Here is a 20,989-nt window from a genome sequence, read left to right as displayed (position 1 = left end):
ACTTTAATACTTTCACGTTCATGACAAACCAAACACGGTATCAATTCAAGTGAATAAATGATTAATTATATTTTAATTATTTCATTACTGTGAGTCAAAAAAACAACAACTCACAGAATGATGCATAAACAGGGCATGTTTCTACGAGCTCCTCGCGCTTCCACTATACTTGTGTCAGTCTCCGTGGTGTTCTCAGGATGATCTGTCTGTACAAGAAATAAAATGACAGATAAAAGTTAAAAACGAGGCAGATCTGTAGCTCCATCGACAGTTAAATTAACCTCTGCAGTAAAACTTTCCAGCAGTTTTCAGCCTTTACATCACAAACACTGAAGTTTAACATTCTCCTGAATGGAACATTTAAAAATATAACAATACACTAATAAAACAGTGATTCTCAGTCTTAGATGATCTGCTAATAGATGTACACTGTCACTGTACACTGAGATGGATCAGAGTTATTGTCAGTTATATCACAGCTGATTGTCTGCACCAGCTTTTATCGGTGTAACAGAAAACATATTACTGCTTATTAAGCTAAAAACAAGCTAGTCACCCATAACAAGCAGTTGTTTACAGCATTAAATACTGAGCCTTTTAGAGCAAATTACAGTCACTGAATTAAGCACTGATCTATATAGAATTTGGATTTGTGTAATCTGTGCTGTCATTTGAGTGACTACGAAGAGATCTGTGATTTTAATCCAGTACAAATCTGCAATGTCTTTAGATTTTAAGTCTGCTAAGTGATAATTCTGGAGTGAACTGCCTCATATAATTATTTGAGCTCCTTCAGTAACAGTAGTCCTGTTAGTAATGTAACAACAAAACTGGGTAACAGGAAAGAGTGCCCCAATTTTTATTTCTATTTTGAACACAAGGCTAACAGCTAAGGGGGGGTGGGGGGGTGATTTGACCCAGTTCCTTAACCCTCAAACTCATGACCAGACTCCTGAAATCCAAAAGTTCAGTGTATATTCCCTCCATACTCTATGATTATACATTGGGTATAATTTGGAATTTCCATTGATAACAGGTGTCATCCCACACTGAAAGAAGATGGTCTCCACCCTTGTCAAGTGTCACCTTTTTCATTTAGCCATACAGTGTGTTCTTACGATAGACTGTCTGTTTATCTATCTAACTATCTACCAATCTGTCTATTTAACCAGATTACTTGCTTATCAATATAAGAAGTAATGTCTGATATGGGGAATGATTGTAGGACACTCTAAAACAGGAAATTACCTAATAAGACCACCTAATAAGGTAAGTCAAAGACCCTGGATAAACACAGATCATCTCCTAAATACAAAAAGTCCCCAAGGATAAAATACCAAAAATATTATATATGCTTATTCAATTTTAAAATATACAGTCACATGAAACCTCCTGTAATGTGTTTATATAAAAACAAATGATAGAAATGTGATGAAATACTTCTAAAATAAGGACAGAATAGTTTGAGAACTGTGACCTGATATTCTAATCGACAGCCCTCAGTCTAAAACTCCCAGCCTACTAGACCAGAGGGCAAGGCTTTATTTGGATATCCCACTGTTGATGCCAGTCTTACATTTAACCTATATTCTGCAAATTATCTATTAATAACCCTAACCTCATACTGGAGAAAGATTTTCGGGTGACTAGAGTGAGATCATACGGTGACAAGTGAGATTTTAGTATGACTGGAGTCATATTAAAAAACTGAATGAGATTTTAAGAGAGATGATTGCCTTCATGCGCCCACAATGTGCCCAAATGTAACATTCATTTTACTCAGACTGCAGCTTATCCTGCTAACCATGATATCCTGGTCATGTTTTACAGTTGTAGACAAAATAAACGACAGATTGTGTTCAAAAAGACGTCCAGCGCTGAGTTAAGAGCTCCGTTTTCAGGTGTTTATTAAAAGTGAGCTCTGAGCTCGACTGTCTAATAAAAGCTGAACTGAGCTCCACAGTTTAGAAGCAGAATAACTGAAAGAGTCTCTCCACGTTTTCTGTGTTTTACTGAAAGTGTTTGCAGAACCATTACAGTGATCAACTCTGCTGTAACAAATGCAGCAACAAGTTTATCTGCATAGCTCTGAGAGAGAAAAGGCCAAACTTTAGTGATTTTCTCAAATGATAAAAAGCTACTTTAGTGACTGTGATTACATGCAGATAAAACAGAGCTCAGAGTCTAAGATCACACCCAGGTTTCTACTGCAGGTTTGGTAGATGAAGCTAAAGAAATGTTTCTCAGAAATCATTTTTCTCTTTGTTTTAGTACCAACAATCAGTATTTTGGTTTTTAGTGATTTAATTGTAGAAAATTTTGCGACATCCACTGAGAAATATCTGACACAGCTGGTTAGTCTATCTACAGAGTCTTTATTATCAGAAGGAATGGAAATGTATAATTGTGTGTCATCAGCATAAATATGAAAATTATGCTTCCTAATGACATCACCTAGAGGTAGCATATACAAAGAGAAAAGCAAAGGCCCTAAAACTGAACCTTAGGGGACTCCACAAGAAACGGCAAATCATTTTGATGAATGATTTCCAAGTGAAACCATGAACTGTCTATTACTTAAATATGATTTAAACCATTTTAAATGGTTTTAAAATGGTAAAATGGTATAAAATGGTAATAAAACTGTGCCCAAGAGGCCGACCCAGCATTCAAGATGCTGGATTAAAATCTTGTGGTCAACGGTATCAAAAGCTGCACTAAGATTTAATAAAACCAGAAGGACTTTGTACATCAGCACTGAGCCTGAGGTCATTCATAACGCGAATCAATGCTGTCTCTGTACTTTGGTTAGAACGAAAACCTGACTGAAACTTCTCATATAAATTGTTTGATATTAGAAATGCATTTAGTTGTTTGAAAACAACTTTTTCTTAGACTTTACGTAGAAAAGGTAGGTTTGAAATTGGTCTAAAATTATTTAGTGTGGAAGGATCCATGCTACTCTTTTTTAGCAGAGGCTTCACCAGCAGTTTTAAAAGCATCTGGAAAAACACCTGCTGACAGAGATCAGTCTACAACAGTTACATATCACTTTTAACACAATCAAAAAACGTTTTAGGGATGAAGTAGGAACAGCGTCAAGATCATGTAGATGAACTTAGTTTGTTTATATCAGTTGTGAGCTCCTGATAATTTGGGAAAGAGAAATATGTCATTACTGATGAAGGTGGCTTATCAGGAACATTATAGGAGGTTGTTTGAGTCTGCTGAGCTACACCCTGTCATATCAGGTCTATTTTGTTTTGAAAATGAATTGTGAACTCTTTGCAAATTTTAGAAGATAAATCACAGAGAGATGCACTAGCAGAAAAGCTGGGGTTAATTAGTTGGTCTATGGTGGAAAAAAGGATTTTGGTATTATCTTTGTGTCTATCAATTACACTAGAGAGTTATGACTGGATATTTTCATAGCATTATTGTAGGTGGAAATTGAGAGAAAATCTGCTCAACGTGTTATTTTACTTTCTAATGTTATTCTCTCAACATATGCTATTTTGTCTTGTATGATTTCTTATGGCCATAACTATTTTTATTGTAGAGTTTTAGCAAATGGTCTTTTGTTGCAGAGAAGTGATAATTGTCACCCGCTCTTTACAAAGAAGTGATAACCGTCACACTCTCACCTTGTCATCTCAGTCCGTTGTTTGTGTTGTATTGTAGGTCCTCACAAAATATTTCTTGTCAGACAAGTGACAGACTACTGATAGACTGTTGATCGACCATGCAGCACACACACATGATTCTCTGTAAAATCCAGTCAATGCTGAAGCTCCAGTCTCCTGACTTTTAATGCCGAATTTCTAACAAGATCTGCTCTTTGAGAAAATCATAATGAAGCTGCAGTTTAGTTTTTCTCCATAAACGCTCAGTTGGCATATTTCTGCGTTCATCCACAGATTTATATGAGTACCATTGTTTGTCTTCCATTTGACTGGAGTGATAATGTCAAGAGTTTCTTTTAATCTAGTATTTGAACCAGATAATTATAGTATGGAGTCAGATCTGTATTCACTGAACTATTGTAAGTGTAACATCTCAACATCTCAACTGTTTGAGTCACTATCACTTTTTAAAGTAACTTTCAGACAGTTGCTTCCTTATTTTTAAATTGATTTTAAAGAAAATACAGTAATGTTCTGATATGAAAACATCAGAGATTTGGGACACGTTTTGTGTTTAAACCTTTAGTGATGACCAAATCCAGGATGTGACCAAGCTTGTGGGTAGAGCTGCCCCTAGAAGTCTAATGAATGCTGATGCATTACTATCTGATGGATCATCAATGTCTAAGTTGGTCTCCAGAGATTAGAATTTTATCATAGCTTATGGAGTTTCTTTTTTAAAAATGATTATTTTGTTGGAGAGGTCTATATATTACAATTAAGAACATGGAAGTGTTGCTAAAAAGCTTGACCACAACATAATCAACATACATGACATTAATTCACCTACAGTAGTATCTACAGTACTGTCTCTGTCTAGCTGCTGTGTCAGCTGTCATTGTTGAAATAAGTCTCTCAACAGCATGACATTGAGACACTGACACTAATTTATGCATTTTAAAAGATGGAGGAAAATCCACATAGAACAGTGGCTGCTGTGCTGAACATCTCCCTCTTTAAAAGACAATTTCTGAAAAGGTGCTGAATGAGTCATTGTTCTGTTTGGCAAAAACTCCTGAAGATGAAATCATATACTTGTGTTGTACAGTGTAAGACAAGACCCTTTCTCACCACATATGAACAAATTTGAACCTTCATTATCTCTCAGTATAGCAGTTCTACAGTCCGCTTCCAGCTGTACATGCTGTAGCTCTAACAACGCTGAGATGCCAAGTGGAGTGGACTGGGCAGTGGACGATTTATTGAGGGCTGAAATCTCTGTCTCACTTTACCGTCACCAGCAGAACCCCTGAAAATACCACTAAACCGCACCAAATCTCTGAGAACGTCACTGAACCCCTGAGAACCCCGCCACACCGCACCAAACCCCTGAGAACACCACCAAACTTCACACCAAGCTCCACTGAACACCTGTATAACAGGATTTATGTGTCTTCAAGGCTCTCTTTTCATCAGTATTCAAATGCAGTGGTGCTTAAAGCATTTTTTGTCAGCACAAGTCTTTTTAATTAGAAATTGTTCTAGGGTTAGGGTTAGCGGTCTTAGAGCAGGCAGATGTTATGTGCGTCTAACCAAAACACAATCCAAAAGCAGGCAGGCTAAGACCGGTTCTGCCAGAATTTTCACAATAAAACACAGACTAACGAAGCAAAGAACTAAATGAGCAGGGAACGAGGCTCAAAGTGATTTTCTAATTATGTAATCACTGTTTATTTAAACAACTAAGCACAGGTGACACCAATGATTACAGCACAAAGCTGGTGAGGAGAATTACAAACAAAACACACGTTACAATGATGAGAGAAGAGGCCTTGGGGGAGTTAATGCAGAGCCAAAGTGGAGACTTTGAGAAAGAACCTCCCCTTAACACACAACTCCAAAGGTACATAAACATTGTCCATAGAAGAGATCCTGTACAACTGGGCAACTTTAGCAGGAAACTACCAGACTAGCGGCGGTTCTGCGTGATCTGAGACAGCATCCGGGCGAGAGCAGAACTGGACTGGAACAGAGACAAACAGAAACAAAAGTAAAAACAGCTACATAGACAAGAGCAGCAACAGAGACTGGAGCCAATTCACATTCTTAGACAGGAACTGGATCAGAACAAAATACTGAAAAACAGGAATTACATCTCCTGCTTTGTGACAGAATCTAGCTCAGAATTCAAACCAGGAACTAAGATGGTAGATCTGTTTGAACTCTACTACTACAAACCAGAGGTGAGAACAAGTCACGAAGTTGCAAGTAGCAAGTAAGTCTCAAGTCTTGACCAAAAGTCCCAAGTCAATTGCCATATGAAGACAGTTGAGTCCTGAGTCAATAAAGACAAGTCCTACATAAGTCAGTATTCATTCCTCAGCTGATTATGGCCATTTCAACACTTAAATGATGGCAACTGTAATATATATGACGTTTAATGTATGTGTGTGTGTGTGTGTGTACATATCTAAAAATTAATACATTTTTTTTTCTTCAGATCATTAAGAGCACAGGATACAAATAAAGAGTAGCTGAGCAAACTAAAAAACACCTGCCAGTTTTAGTTCAATTTAGGTTATAACAGAAACCAAAATGAGCAAGCTGATCAAAGTTTACAGAAAAGACAGCAAATTGATGGTGAATGATAAAGCAGTTGCCTTCTTAGAATTTTCCATTCCATTTTAAATGCTGCAGTAGTTACAATCCAGCGCTTGACTGCTGCACCATTTAATAATCCAAATATGAAGCTGGTGAATAACGAGCCAATTTCAGCTGCATTGTGAATGTTGTGCTAGTTTTAACTGCAGAAGTTGTTAAAATTGGTCAAATGGAGAGAGCTATGTTTCCTTTGTTTTCTTAACATGAGGAAAATGGTCGGTTCGCCTGGTAAGTTCCTCTTCTAAGAGAGCACTGAGCATCGCTTATTGGTGCTTTGCTTGCTGATGGAGGAATTTTACAACAGAAAACAAATCCACTCACTTGAAAAGTAAGAGGTTGTGAACAGTCCTCTCTACAGTCAGACACCTCCATGTTTCTTCCACTTTGGGTCTCCAGTCTTTCCAAGTCATGGGGCTCAAGTTTGAGTCAAATGGTGCTCAAATCAAAGTCCAGTCACAAGCATTTCATGATTTTGTCGAGTCTCGTCATCAATTTCGTGACTCGAGTCTACACTTCTGCTACATACTGCTAATGTACTGACTGTAACCAAAAGTATACAGTATGTGAACAACATGACTACATTACGTCAAAGATATCTGGATTCTACAAGAGCTATCTTCTTAATATACAGCAGCCCGTAATGCATTGTAGTCACTGACATGGACGTAACCACCCGCTGGTCATGTGACACATTGTTACGTGCCTATTGTTTGTCGCAGGCTACTCTGAAGAACATGCAGTATACAGTATATACTGGAGCAGCGAGTGAAAATGGGCCAGAACTTTCTAGAACTCTATTCCAGCTGTAAATGTTGGATCAGTCAAATTTGATACATCAGGTTTTAAAAGTTTTTATAACTATTTTGATAGGGAAATTGTTTTGCTCTGCTCTAATATGTGTGCATGAATCAAAGTATTTGTTAAATGCACCTCAAGTCCAGCCTACAGCCCATTCAGCCAATGGAAACTCATCCTCTAGCAGGGACCACCCATCCAGTCTCCATAGTAAAGACTGTCACCATGCAGTGCATTGGAATGTGAAAGCAGCCCAAAACTTCACAACTGATAATAAAAATTGTGGTTTGCTTCCTGATTTTCTCAAACCTTTGTGATATTTGTTTGGATATGTAGACTATTCAATTAATTATTAGTTATTGTTGAAGATATCAGCCAGTGTACTCATAAATAATATTAGCCAAAGTGATTTGAATGGAATGACAGATAATGAGCAAACTAGACTGCTAATGTCAGCCATGTATTACAAGCTAGCTAAGTATCTAAATATAAACTCATGTATGGTAAAATAACTGGACACTGGATGTTTTAACACTCTAGATCATGTAATGAAAGAGGAAGTGCAGTATTATAGTTTAAGTAGAGGTTGTTTAGAGAATTGTTTGATATTTAACTGAGAGACTAACTTTAGTCTCTGTCTTGATAAAGAGGTTATTTGGATTCTTGTGTTTTATGTCACTAGTTAGTGGTAGTTTAACTGAAAGTGCCATTAACCTTTATGATTTTTTAAGTGCTATTTTTAAACAGTGTCTGTACATCTTAATGTATGTACCAATTCAGTGATTCAGTTTTTAAACATTCAAAGAGCCAGATTTTTTCCTTTTTCTCAGGTATTCTTTTTCTGCATTCATAGTATTTTTCTGCATTCTATAGAAATGGTAACTTTTAAACAAAAAAGATTTAAAGTGTGAGGTTTAAGTTGCAATTAAATTGTTTTGAATTGCTGAATTCTTGTGCTTAATCAAAACATTCATGATAAAGTCTATAATGAAAGCTTGGCTGGATAGAGACCTTAATTTGCAACACTCAGTCAAAAGTACTGTTGTTGGAAACATACAGAATGTTTTTGTGGTTTTAGTTTTAATAAAAATGTTTGATGATCCCTGACGTAAGGTAGTAACGGTAAGCCTCTAAGATAAAAAAAGACATTCAAGCTTTCATCTTATTAAATGTTTTGGTATTTTAATGCAGGAAGTGAACAAGATTAAATCTTCTATTAATGGATTATAAAACCTATGTAAAGCTTATTTTAAGTTATATTTAAATGGGAAATGAGCCAGAAACCAGCACTTTACCAAATGTTTCTCCAAAAAATAACAGGAAAACCTGGCCATTTCCATTCAAGGACACAATGTCCAGTATACAGCATTTACTGATTCAGTATTCATTATACAGAAATAGAGTACTGTAGCACTCATCACTCATCACTATTGAAAGAGACACAGCTTTAGCACATGTGGTGTTGCTTTAATTGAGGAACGTAAGATTAGGCATTGTGACACTGCCACATGAAAGGTCTTTTATAGGAAATATATATGTAGCACATTACTTCAAAGAAAATGTTTAAAACTTAAATGTCTTGCAAGGATAAACTTCCTGTGTGCTAACATTTCAAATTGGTGAGTTTTGCTATTCGAGGTCAGGTAAAAAGGGGACCAGAATAAAATTGTTTGCTGAACCATCATAGCACTGTTCCTTTAAGAGCCTTCCTGGAAATGCTAGGGGTGGAGCTCCTGGGAGAACAGGAGGAGCATTTCCTGGTTAAAAAGAGAGAGAGGAGGAAGGAGAGAGACAAGATGGAGGTGTAAGAAAGAGGAAAGTTTGGTGTGTTTTGTGAGTACTGAAGGGATTAACAAACAGAAGCCACCAACATTTCCTCTTATTCCTCTACTTATGGACTGGCAGACCAGTGGACCAAGCATGTTCAAAAAAGGATTAAAAAGGACTCTAAGAAAAGTGGATTAATCCTCAGGGATCTGAAAGAAGCTTGGGGATAGGCCTGCCATTGCCGGTAAGATCCAGCTGGTTTACGTTTTTTGTTCGTTTTTTGCAATGCATTGCTAAGGACTTGAATTTTTGATTAAGCATTTTTCGATTTTTTGCATTTTGGACTTGTTGGACTTTGGAGAAACTGGGAGAGGGGCATGGAATGTTGTTAAAATTTGATGGTGTGAGGGTTCTGTTTGTGCATTATAAATTGTGTATGTTTTGGCAGATACCTTTAAATATATAAAGCATTTCTGGGTGCCAGGTTAAACAGGGTCTATTTTGGGTTTTTTGTGTGCTTGACTTTGTTGGTTTGTACTACATTAGCTCTTAATCGTAAGCTGTGTATCCTCGGACTATAAATGTAACCCCTAAACTTATAATAAGTCAAGGTGATTGTTACAGAATGGTGGCCCGTACGGGGACTATACAGCGCAGGAGACATAGGGCTACATAGTATGTTTAATTTGGGTAACAACAAGCTAGACAGAGGAAAGCCAGGCTGACACACCAAACTTCAACTCCAGGCCCTTTGTGACATTCAGGGAACCTGTGGCTGAAATCTCTTCTCTTTTAAGTGAGATGTATTTAAAGGAACAGGAAGACTCTGATACTGATGAAGACGTAAACACCACAGGTGCAGGTATCATGGATAGTGGTGGGGTACAAAATATCAAGGACGCTATTAAGGGCTTACAAGATCGGGTAGACTCCTTAGAGGGAGACTTTAGAGCTTCTTTGGAGAGTGCTGTGAAGCGAGAGCAAAGTCTTAGAGACTATGTAGATCAGAGGTTTGCAGATGTCGAGCTGTTCCTAAAAACATCCCTGAAACAGTTGGAGCAGGGTGTGGTTGAATGTATGTTGCGTAGGGATGCCCAATGGAAAAGAGAGCTTAGCAAATTAAAACGCACCAGCACCCCTACCAGTCAAACCTCCTTTTTTTATTCTCCCTCAAATGTTAGTGACATCATGGCTCAAACGGCAGGAAATGTGTCTGGCACCCCTTCTCTCTATGCTAAGCCTCCTGTTCGCTTAGAATTTCCAACATTTGGTGAATCTCGGGACACTACTGACGTACTCAATTTCATTGAGCACTGTAAGAACTTTTTATCACTGAGGCCAATGACTGATGGTGAACTAACAGCCACTTTGTCAACCGTGTTGAGAGGCCCTGCTAGGAGTTGGTGGATGGCCGAAAAGTCAAGTGTTCATAATTGGACTGAATTTAAGAATGCCTTTTTGACAGCATTTTTACCCACAGACTACCTGACTGAGGTGGAAGAACAATTGCGCATAAGAGTCCAGGCCCCTGACCAATGTGTAAGAGACTTTGTTTATGATTATAGGGCATTGTGTCTGAAATGGAAACCGGAAATGCAGGAAAGTGAACTGGTCAGACGTATAATGAACAACTGCAATCCGGCTCTAGTTAGCAGTTTAAGGGGGACAGTTCACTCTGTGGAACAACTGGTTAAAGTTGGGTCCATGGTGGAGCGGGACTGGGCAGCCAAGAAAGATTACTGGGCCAGAGTGAACAGCCAAGCCTCCCAGGAAAAAGACAAAAAGACACCAGCCAGCAAAAGCTCCAGTGGCTACGGTCCAGAAAACAGGGGGAATCAACATGTGGTTTTAACCAAAGCAGAGATTCCAGCCCTGTTGGTGGTTCCAATTGAAACACGGGGACTTCAAGGGGAAGTGGTACTGGATACAGGCTGCACCTTTACTTTGATGCAAAAGAGTCTGTGGCAGAAGATAGTCAAAGTTGGGGAAAAACTGAGTACTGGAGATCCTTTGAACTTTGTTTTAGCCGATGGCAAAGCGCACAGGGCGGAAGGAAAAGCGCAATTGGCTTACACCTGGCATGGAGGTGTTTGGAGTTTGGACACCTACATCATGGCAGATGATAACCTAGCCTTTCCACTTATTTTGGGGCTAGATTTTTTAAGGAAAACACGAGTTCAAATCAACCTAGGGGAACATGTTTATGGGGTGCAAATTCATGGAAGATGGACCTTTTTTCCATTTTTGAATCGCACCCCAGGCAACCTGACCTGGTCACCAGCAGAAGAACCTAGGAGGAATGTGAATTTGTATGTAGCTATGACTTCTCCTTTGCTTTCCTGGTATTCAGAAGCAGCTGGTACAGCTGAGGCCCATGAGGCTCTCTTGCAAACCCATCCTCCAGAGATGCAGGAACTGTTCCAGGCGTGGCCTTCGGTGTGTTCGCCAAAGATAGGGAGGACCACCATAATACAGCATTACATACACACATGTGATCAAATCCCAGTTCGTTCAAAGGCATATCGGGTGTCACCACTGAAGAAGAACATTATTGAGGATCAGGTAAAGCAGATGCTTGAAGACGAAGTCATAGAGCCATCTCAGTCTGCCTGGGCCTCTCCGGTGGTGCTGGTGAAAAAACCTGATGGATCCTATCGCTTTTGTATTGATTACAGAAGGTTGAACGCTAAGACTCCTCAGGATGCTTACCCAATGCCAATAATTCATGACATCCTGGAGTCACTACATGGGGCAGTGTGTTTCAGTACTTTGGATCTCCAGTCTGGTTACTGGCAGGTGGCTATGGATCCAGAGAGTAAGGCCAAGACCGCGGTCATCACACCCATGGGACTTTACCAATTTAAGGCCATGCCTTTTGGGTTAAAAAATGCAGCAGCGACATTCCAACGTCTGATGGAAACGGTTTTGGGGGAATTACGAGGACGCATCTGTTTTGTCTACATTGACAACATCATTGTCTACTCCTCCAGTCATGAGCAGCACTCAAAAGATCTCCATGCAGTGTTCTCCAGACTGCATGCTGCGAACCTAACCTTGAACCTGAGAAAATGCTGCTTCTTCAAGAAACAGATCAGGTTTCTGGGACACATTGTCTCAGAAAAAGGGGTGGAACTTGACCCAGAAAAGACCATAGCAGTGTCTAAATATCCCATCCCAAAAGATATCAAGTCTCTACAAAGGTTCCTGGGCCTTGTGCGGTGGTATCACAAATTCATACCTCACTTTGCCGACCTCACTGCTCCCTTAAACAACCTAAAGCGGAAAGTGGTCAAGTGGGAGTGGACAGATGAATGCCAGAAGAGTTTTGACCATCTGAAGCAGGCCTTGAAATCTCCGACTGTCTTGGCTCAGCCAGACCTAACTTTGCCATTTCAGGTCCATACTGACGCCAGTGATGTAGGGTTAGGAGCGGTTCTAACCCAACAAACTTCCGAGGGTGAGAAGGTAATAGCATATGCCTCCAGAGTACTGCGAGGGGCAGAGCACAATTACTCCACATCAGAAAAAGAGTGCCTGGCAGTCGTCTGGGCCGTGGAGAAATGGTACCATTACCTGGAAGGGGCCAAGTTTGAAGTCTATACTGACCATAGTGCTTTATCTTGGGCATTCAATTGTCCCAAGACTAGCTCCCGGCTGACCCGCTGGACCCTAAGGTTGCAGCAGTTTAACTTTGAAGTTTATTACCGAAAAGGTTGCATGAACATTGTACCAGATGCACTGTCTCAGGCAGTGGAGAACGAGCAATCCCAAGTGATGGCCTCATATGTACCCGTTCACCCAAACATATGCACCTCGGATCTGCCCTCCTCGCTGGCTGAAATTGCACAGGCACAAGCTCAAGACCAGGAAGTCAGAGAGATCCGAGCAAAGGAAACGACCAGGGGAAAACAGATGGGGCGTATTGGATGGGAGGTACTCCAGGATGTCCTCTATAGGACTGTGCCAATTAAAGGGGTGGGGCTGAAATATCAATTGGTAGTGCCCAGGGAGCTGACCAATGTTTTCCTCCACTACTTCCACAACAATCCTCTAGGGGCTCACTTGGGCAGGCTCAAGACACTGTTGCGGATTTTAGAAGTTGCATGGTGGCCTACAGTCCGGAAGGAGGTGTGGCAACATGTCCAAAAGTGTACGATCTGTCAACAGTACAAACCTGACAATCAGAAACCGGCAGGGTGGTTACAGGCAACAGAAGTGGAGGAAGCGGCATATATGCTTGGATTAGACTTTATGGGTCCTTTTCCCAGGAGCAAGAGAGGCAACAGTTACCTGTTGGTGGTGGTGGATTACTACACCAAGTGGGGGGAGCTATTCCCTTTGAGGGACAGTAAAACCCATCGGCTTTGTCAGTTGCTAAGGGACGAGATCTTCACCAGATGGGGGGTTCCCAAATACCTGGTTTCAGACCGAGGCTCTCAATTCACCAGTCAGCTCCTCACAGACCTCTGCCAGAAATGGGGAGTCATACAGAAGATGACCACCAGCTATCATCCCCAGACCAATCTCACAGAAAGAATTAATCGAACCCTAAAGACCATGATAGCCTCTTTTGTGGGAGAACATCATGAGGAATGGGATAAGTGGTTGATGGAGTTCCTATTTGCAATTAACAGCTCCCGCCACGAAACCACCGGGCGGACTCCAGCAGAACTGGCCCTTGGAAGACAACTAAAAGGCCCATTAGAGAGGCTTATTCATCAAGCTCCAGTGCTGGATCCACAGCAACCACAATATTCAGTACTGGAACGACAACATCTGATGGCACAGGAGGTAAGGCGGAGAGTAGGAGTGGCCAAACACAGACAAGCCAGATACTACAATGCCCATAGGAGACCTGTGCAATTTCTTGTGGGAGATCTGGTCTGGGTGAGGGCACACCCTCAGTCCAAAGCCTCTGACAAATTTTCGTCAAAGCTAGCACCTAAATGGACAGGTCCGGCTAAAGTGATGAAAATATTTGGTCCTGTTAATTATAGGCTTAAATGGCAAGACAACTCAGATAAGTTAGATACTGTAAATGTGGGTAATCTAAAGCCTTATTTTGGGGGCTAAGACCCTCAATGCCTCCAGTTTGCGGGGGTCTGTGACACTGCCACATGAAAGGTCTTTTATAGGAAATATATATGTAGCACATTACTTCAAAGAAAATGTTTAAAACTTAAATGTCTTGCAAGGATAAACTTCCTGTGTGCTAACATTTCAAATTGGTGAGTTTTGCTATTCGAGGTCAGGTAAAAAGGGGACCAGAATAAAATTGTTTGCTGAACCATCATAGCACTGTTCCTTTAAGAGCCTTCCTGGAAATGCTAGGGGTGGAGCTCCTGGGAGACAGGAGGAGCATTTCCTGGTTAAAAAGAGAGAGAGGAGGAAGGAGAGAGACAAGATGGAGGTGTAAGAAAGAGGAAAGTTTGGTGTGTTTTGTGAGTACTGAAGGGATTAACAAACAGAAGCCACCAACATTTCCTCTTATTCCTCTACTTATGGACTGGCAGACCAGTGGACCAAGCATGTTCAAAAAAGGATTAAAAAGGACTCTAAGAAAAGTGGATTAATCCTCAGGGATCTGAAAGAAGCTTGGGGATAGGCCTGCCATTGCCGGTGAGATCCAGCTGGTTTACGTTTTTTGTTCGTTTTTTGCAATGCATTGCTAAGGACTTGAATTTTTGATTAAGCATTTTTCGATTTTTTGCATTTTGGACTTGTTGGACTTTGGAGAAACTGGGAGAGGGGCATGGAATGTTGTTAAAATTTGATGGTGTGAGGGTTCTGTTTGTGCATTATAAATTGTGTATGTTTTGGCAGATACCTTTAAATATATAAAGCATTTCTGGGTGCCAGGTTAAACAGGGTCTATTTGGGGTTTTTTGTGTGCTTGACTTTGTTGGTTTGTACTACATTAGCTCTTAATCATAAGCTGTGTATCCTCGGACTATAAATGTAACCCCTAAACTTATAATAAGTCAAGGTGATTGTTACAGCATATAACCACTAATCTCTGAAGGAGAGAAATGAGGTACAACACTTACTGTGTAGGATAACATGCCCTTGTATTTCTGGCTGAAGACCTTTAATCATGCCTGCAAGGCAGATGATGCATATATAGGTAGCTCAGGTTTCTCTTCATTCATCATTAACAAAGATTTCCATGGAGGGGAACGTTGACAAGTTTTTTATTTTTGAAGGCTTTCACAGAGCTAAATCTGTCCTGCATTGACTGTATTTGTACTCTGCACAATGACAAAGTTGAATCTAATCCAAAAAATGCATGGGGCATGTGGGTGTGCCCCCTACTTATAACACGTTGTTATCAACATCTCTCCTCCATTCAGGTGCTGCTCTTCACCAAGCCAATGGTGGAGCAGGGCAGCCTGTGTTTTACCTCCTTCAGGGAATAGTGGTTATATACATCAGATTATGTTCTCTATTAGTTGATTCACTCAATACAACACATACTGTATGGGACATATATTCACCCCCATGAAGCAGACCCCAGGTGGTGAAGGTTGGGAACAGCTTCTCTTCCACACTGACTCTGAGCACAGGGGCTCCCAGGGATGTGTGCTCAGCCCCCTCCTGTACTCCCTGTATACACATGACTGTGTAGCCAAACACACATCTAACATCATCTTCAAGTTTGCTGATGACACCACCATCCTCGGCCTCATCACTGATGGAGATGAAACAGCCTACAGAGACGAGGTCAGCGCTCTGTCAGAGTGGTGTCATGACAGCAATCTCTGTCTCAACATCAGCAAAACTAAGGAGATGATCGGGGACTACAGGAAGCTGCAGAGGGGTGGTCACTCTCCCCTGTTCATCAATGGAGCTGAAGTGGAGAGAGTCAGCAGTGTGAAGTTCCTCGGCGTACACCTCACTGATGACCTCACCTGGTCCCTCCACACCAACACTATTGTGAGATCTGCCCGTCAGCGTCTCTTCTTCCTGCGTAGGCTCAGGAAGTTTGGTCTGCCTCCTCAGATCCTCACCAACTTCTACAGATGCACCATAGAGAGCTTCCTCACAGGCTGCATCACTGTCTGGTACAGCAGCTGCACTGCCTGTGACAGCAATGCCCTTAAAGGAGTGGTGAGGACAGCAGAATCCATCATAGGCAACAACCTACCAGCCTTACAGGACATCTATCAGTCCCGCTGCCTCAGGAAGACCAGAAAGATCCAGTCAGACAGCATCACCCAGCACACAGCCTGTTCACCATCCTGCCATCAGGCAGGAGATTCCGCAGCATTCAGGCTAGGACGACCCGGTTAATGAACAGTTTCTATCCACAGGCTGTCAGGCTTCTGAACAAGCTGTGAAGCTGTGGGTCCTTCACCAACTACCATTTCACTCAGTCTCTCTGTCAGTAATGTTATATCACATTACTGCTATGGACAACAACACTTTAACACTGTCACTTTAAATAACAATAACACTGAGTCACTGAAGTCACTTTAAAAAGCATATGTTCTTTATAGATTATCTCGTGTTTAATATAAATATATTTGTACATAGCACAGAGGATTTTTTTTCTCCTTATATAGGTCCCTCCTTTATCTATATTTTGTGTCTATTTAATATATTTCAGTTTCAGGATTTTCTTGTATTTTTATTTTAACTTTGTTTACTTTCTGTAGACTGATTATTTGAGTCTCACCACAAGCTTTTAAATGCATGAATGTCCTGACAAGTTGTACAAATGAAAAATAAACTTAAAACTATAGGGAGACCCTGAAAAATGACCTCTGATGTAACTATTCCTCTTGTGAAATGAGCCCACACTCCCTCAGGTAGCTGCAGACCCTTGCTGCTGTAAGCTAATAAAATATCTGAAATATCTTCCATGGCCCAGTGGGAGAGATGCTATTCAGACACCTACGATGGACTGGGCTGGCACAACAGACAAATAGCTGATCACAAATATGGAAAACCTGAGTATAATTAATGTATGCTTTGCTATATACACTGTGTTAAGGTGCAGTGTAACCTTAGTGTCACTTGGCACAAACTAAGTACATTAAGGAGATCCCCCACATGCTTTGCAGAAGCTAAAGCGAAGAGTAGAGCCATCTTATATGAAACAAACTTCACTTCAGTATTGGAGACAGGTTTCCTTGGCGCACTCTCCCTGGAGTTGGAAAAATCAGCTCTACTGGGGGGCCATGGGTGTGCCAGTGCATTCATGGCACAGCTTCAGAAGCATACTCAGCTGTCACTGTGTCTTAAGATGTCTTAAGATGTCTTGACAGTATTTATAAGATGCCTTGAGACATTTTTTTATGCCAAGACGTCTCAAGAACGTCTTAAAACATATGAGTGAAGACACTGTCTTTGTCTTGAGACATGAAAGTTAACGTCTTAAGACAAAGAAGTAATTATTTAGTGTGTCTTGAAGACGAGGCATGACTTAAGACATCACTTTGTCTTAAGACATAGAGATGTTGTGTCTTAAGACAGTTCAGTTGAGACCAAAGAGTGGTCCATTACAAAAGGTCCTGTGGTATGAATGTGGTATTCCTGTGATACTGCCAAACTGAAAATTACTACTGAGGATTACCACAGCACTGCCTAATGTACAATATAATGAGAATATAACTACATAAGAGAGAATATAAGTATGTCCTCAAGAAACAGCCTGCTGTAATCTTATGGTTTTTGTGTGATATTACTAAAAGAACATTCACTAAGGTTTTACTTGCTGTACTTTTGTGATTCTGTATGTTTTGTTTTTTGATTATTGCAGAAATGTGTTTACAGTGGCAAAATAGCAAAAGAAAAAAATCATTTCTTAAACCATTTACCTTACCTTAAAATGTTTAAACTCATTTCCTTATATCATTGAAGTTCATGGTAGAATAACTTTTAATTTGTAACATTTACCAAAGGGGATAATCACAGTCAGTCACAGCCTTTTGCTCATTTGCAGAAAACATGCTATGATTAAAACAACATTGATCTATTTTCAAATGTACAACTGTAACCAGAGACAACAAGCTAGGAACCAAGATAAAACAACTTTGAGCTAAGAGGAAGTAAATGTACTTAACAGCTAACCTGAGTACTTTAGAGATCTCATACCACCAAAACTTAATGCAAAAAAAGCCCCTGGTTCACTCTCTTCAACATCTACACTTCTGTTTATTTTCTTAAGCAGATCAGGGCTGCCCAAAGTTAGACTTTTAAACTTTCAAAATTATTATCTCCAGTATTTGGAAAACACGAACAATAATAAACAAATGTATTTGAGTAGTAATATATAAAGACCTGTATTGTTTCACCACGTAAAATTACATAATAAACAGATTTTTGTTTAAATGTCAAACTTCATACTTTGACTTTAATATATTGAGACATGGCCTCCAGTGATGCTGTATGATAACGCTGCACAGCTGTATTATGTATTTCAAGGGTTTGCAGTTTTCTATTCTGTGTCTAGATTAAAAAAAACAAACAAACAAAAACAAAACAGCACAGTTCATTCAGTACAGCAGAGCCGTGCGAACCAGAAAAAAAGATCTATGTGAGGACAAACAAAAGACTGGCGGGAGTTTAGACCAATCAGAGCGCGGGACTCCGCCGCTTGGACGTTCGGTTTTGAAGCGCGAGCGCTCTCCGCCGTTCCTCCGTTTAAAGCCAAACGCGGCCGTTACAGCCGTTACAGTGAGCGGGTCTCTCAGGTCGCTACCGCGGGCAGTTTATCGAGTTTGTTTAGCGAGTGTTGAACCTGATAAGACTCTCTTACACTCCTTACTAAGACAGCGCCGCCTGCCGGGTGACGCTTTCAGCTCCCAGAAACGAGGATTTTCAGCTGCGTAGCTGATTAACGATAACTACTGACTGGACCGAGAGGAGTGGAGACTGGTTTTACGACTGGAGTCCCGACTGCAGCGGTCAGAGTCTGCTTTTAAAAGGTGAGTAGTGACCGAATGAGATAAGCAGCCTCACTGACAGTCAGCTGGAGTAAACTTTTGTTTCTGTATTTCTGGGTTGATCTGCCGAGTGAAGACACCAGCGGTAGGTTAGCTTATGTAGTTAGCTAGCTAGCGGCTAAGCGGCGTGTCTGTTTACGCCTCGCGGCTGCGTCAGATCTCGCTTAGCACGCGCTGCAAATGAAAGACTGCCTCAGAAATAAACCTAAGACTGAACACAGTGCAGCAGGGTCAGCGCACTGATCACAGTGCAGCAGGGTCAGCACACTGAGCAACAGCGCAGCAGGGTCAGCGCACTGATCACAGTGCAGCAGGGTCAGCACACTGAGCAACAGCGCAGCAGGGTCAGCACACTGAACAATACAACAATGAAACTGAACATAGTCCGTCAGTCTGTGTAGTTCAGAGAGCTCAGTTACATTTACTCCAGTAACGTCTTGGTGGATTTGTACTTTCTAGAGTATTTTTAAAATGTATTATCTGTGCTTTAGATGTTTTACTCGGCTACATTTATTAGTAATATGTAATGACCAGTTTGTTTTGTGTTTTTCATTGTTTTGCCTTACTGTTGTTGTTTTGCTGCATTTACCTCATGCGTCTGTTTTTGTTTTAGATGTTTCTCATCAGAAATCATCTGAAGCTGAGCAACTGGTGAGACTCAAGTTTTAATTTTTTAAATGAAACTATAAGAATGTCAGACAGATGTTTAGATTTGGTGGGTATTCCAAACAAATATAATTCATGAAGTATTTATTTATTTATAGTTCTCTGTGAGAGAGATTAGAGGCATTGAACTCTTCAAACGTCTGGTTCTTGTCACTGCCACTATGAACAACTCTGACTCTGTAAGTTTTTCCACAGTGGAACATTTTGTATCAAACTATTTTTTTGCATCTTAATGATGAAATTGTGCTTAAAAATCATGTAATTCTCCTTTAACACAGCTTTTAACAGATACAGATATCAGTACTAAGCTCACACCTGCCTCAATAGCAAATGATCATTTCTGTTACGTGTTGACCCTGGCATGTTAGAGGATGAAAACAATAGAATTGTGAATTATCTAATCAACTTTGTTGTTTTCAATCCTTCCAAAGGAACATCCTCTCTTTGGGCCTCATCCAGTATGGTGGCAGTCCATATCATTTTCAACACTCAACTGTGCTCTTACACAAGTGGCCTCATCCTGATGCTTCTTTCATTACACTGAACATCATTGTCTGAACATCAGCTATGCGTGTGAGCTGGGTGCCACACTGGAGTTCATGCATAGGTATTATTTAAAGCCTTGTCACATTTCTTTGTGTACTGAATGCCTGAGTTGATTTTAGATGAGTAAAATTATGTATACTGTGCATTATATTCTACTTATAAAGGGAATATATAATGCTTTCCCTTTTATTTACTGTGTTATGTAGCTTTTTGTGTATGTAAGATACAAAGCTGAAAGTATCTGCCAGAGGGAGAAACTCTCTCCCACAGAAACCACTTTTCTCAGCTGCCTGAGGGCTGGAGTTCCCCAGCCCTTTTCCTTTGTTACAAGATGATGTAATCCCATAACACAATCCTTATTGCCCACCTACCAGCGAGCTTGGCACGCCCTCACACAACGCAACGCATCTACCGGAGCCCGTGTATTGGCGGAACCGCTCTGGTGCTTGATCAGTCAGAGCCAAGTGAGCGAGCTGACTAATCTGAGCATACTGGGCTCATCAGGAAGGAGGGGCTTAAAGACACTGGATCTCTAACAGAGCGTTTCAGACAGAGGGTGAGTAAACAATTACAGTATGAGAAAAATAATGTGTTTCTGGAACACTGAAGCATGTAAATGTATTATAGTCGACCCCAAAAATAAAATTATGAACATTGGAAATTAGCATAACAGGTCCCCTTTAAATTCAGCCTGCTTGTCTGTGCAGATCAAAAAGTAATTTCAAATTTATTGTCTTAAAATTGATTTTTCAACAGATGCATTTTCCTCATATCTCTGACAAAGAAGACCAACACTGAGAAAAAACAGAGGAAGAAGCGCTGGGCTGTGAATCTGACAGTTCTCTCACTCATCACGGATTTAACTCTAAAAGGAGAGATCGGTAACAGCATTAGCAGTGTGATATCAGTAATGTTAGTGTTCAGGCATTACGGCATGGACATATGCACACTGAGTTATCTGTGTCCTGTTTCCTGTGTCCACGT

General features: G+C 40.5%; 1 protein-coding gene and 1 long non-coding RNA gene across 2 annotated transcripts in view; one reads left to right on the top strand and one right to left on the bottom strand.

The window, feature by feature from the left end:
• The window catches only part of LOC118811018, a 60,196-nt gene that overhangs the window by 396 nt on the left and 38,811 nt on the right, over window positions 1-20,989 (bottom strand). The window contains exon 21 of the mRNA XM_036575213.1: window positions 115-206. Coding sequence (XP_036431106.1) covers window positions 115-206 — 92 coding nt within the window. The remainder of the gene's footprint in view (window positions 1-114; window positions 207-20,989) is intronic.
• LOC118811025 lies at window positions 18,713-20,460 on the top strand. Its single transcript, XR_005007457.1, has 4 exons — window positions 18,713-18,775; window positions 19,407-19,444; window positions 19,891-20,066; window positions 20,380-20,460. It is a non-coding gene; the product is annotated as an uncharacterized LOC118811025 (long non-coding RNA).

The sequence above is a fragment of the Colossoma macropomum genome, unplaced genomic scaffold (assembly GCF_904425465.1).
Source record: "Colossoma macropomum unplaced genomic scaffold, Colossoma_macropomum, whole genome shotgun sequence".
Classification (NCBI taxonomy): Eukaryota; Metazoa; Chordata; class Actinopteri; order Characiformes; family Serrasalmidae; genus Colossoma; species Colossoma macropomum.
This window is presented reverse-complemented; position numbering and strand designations above follow the sequence as displayed.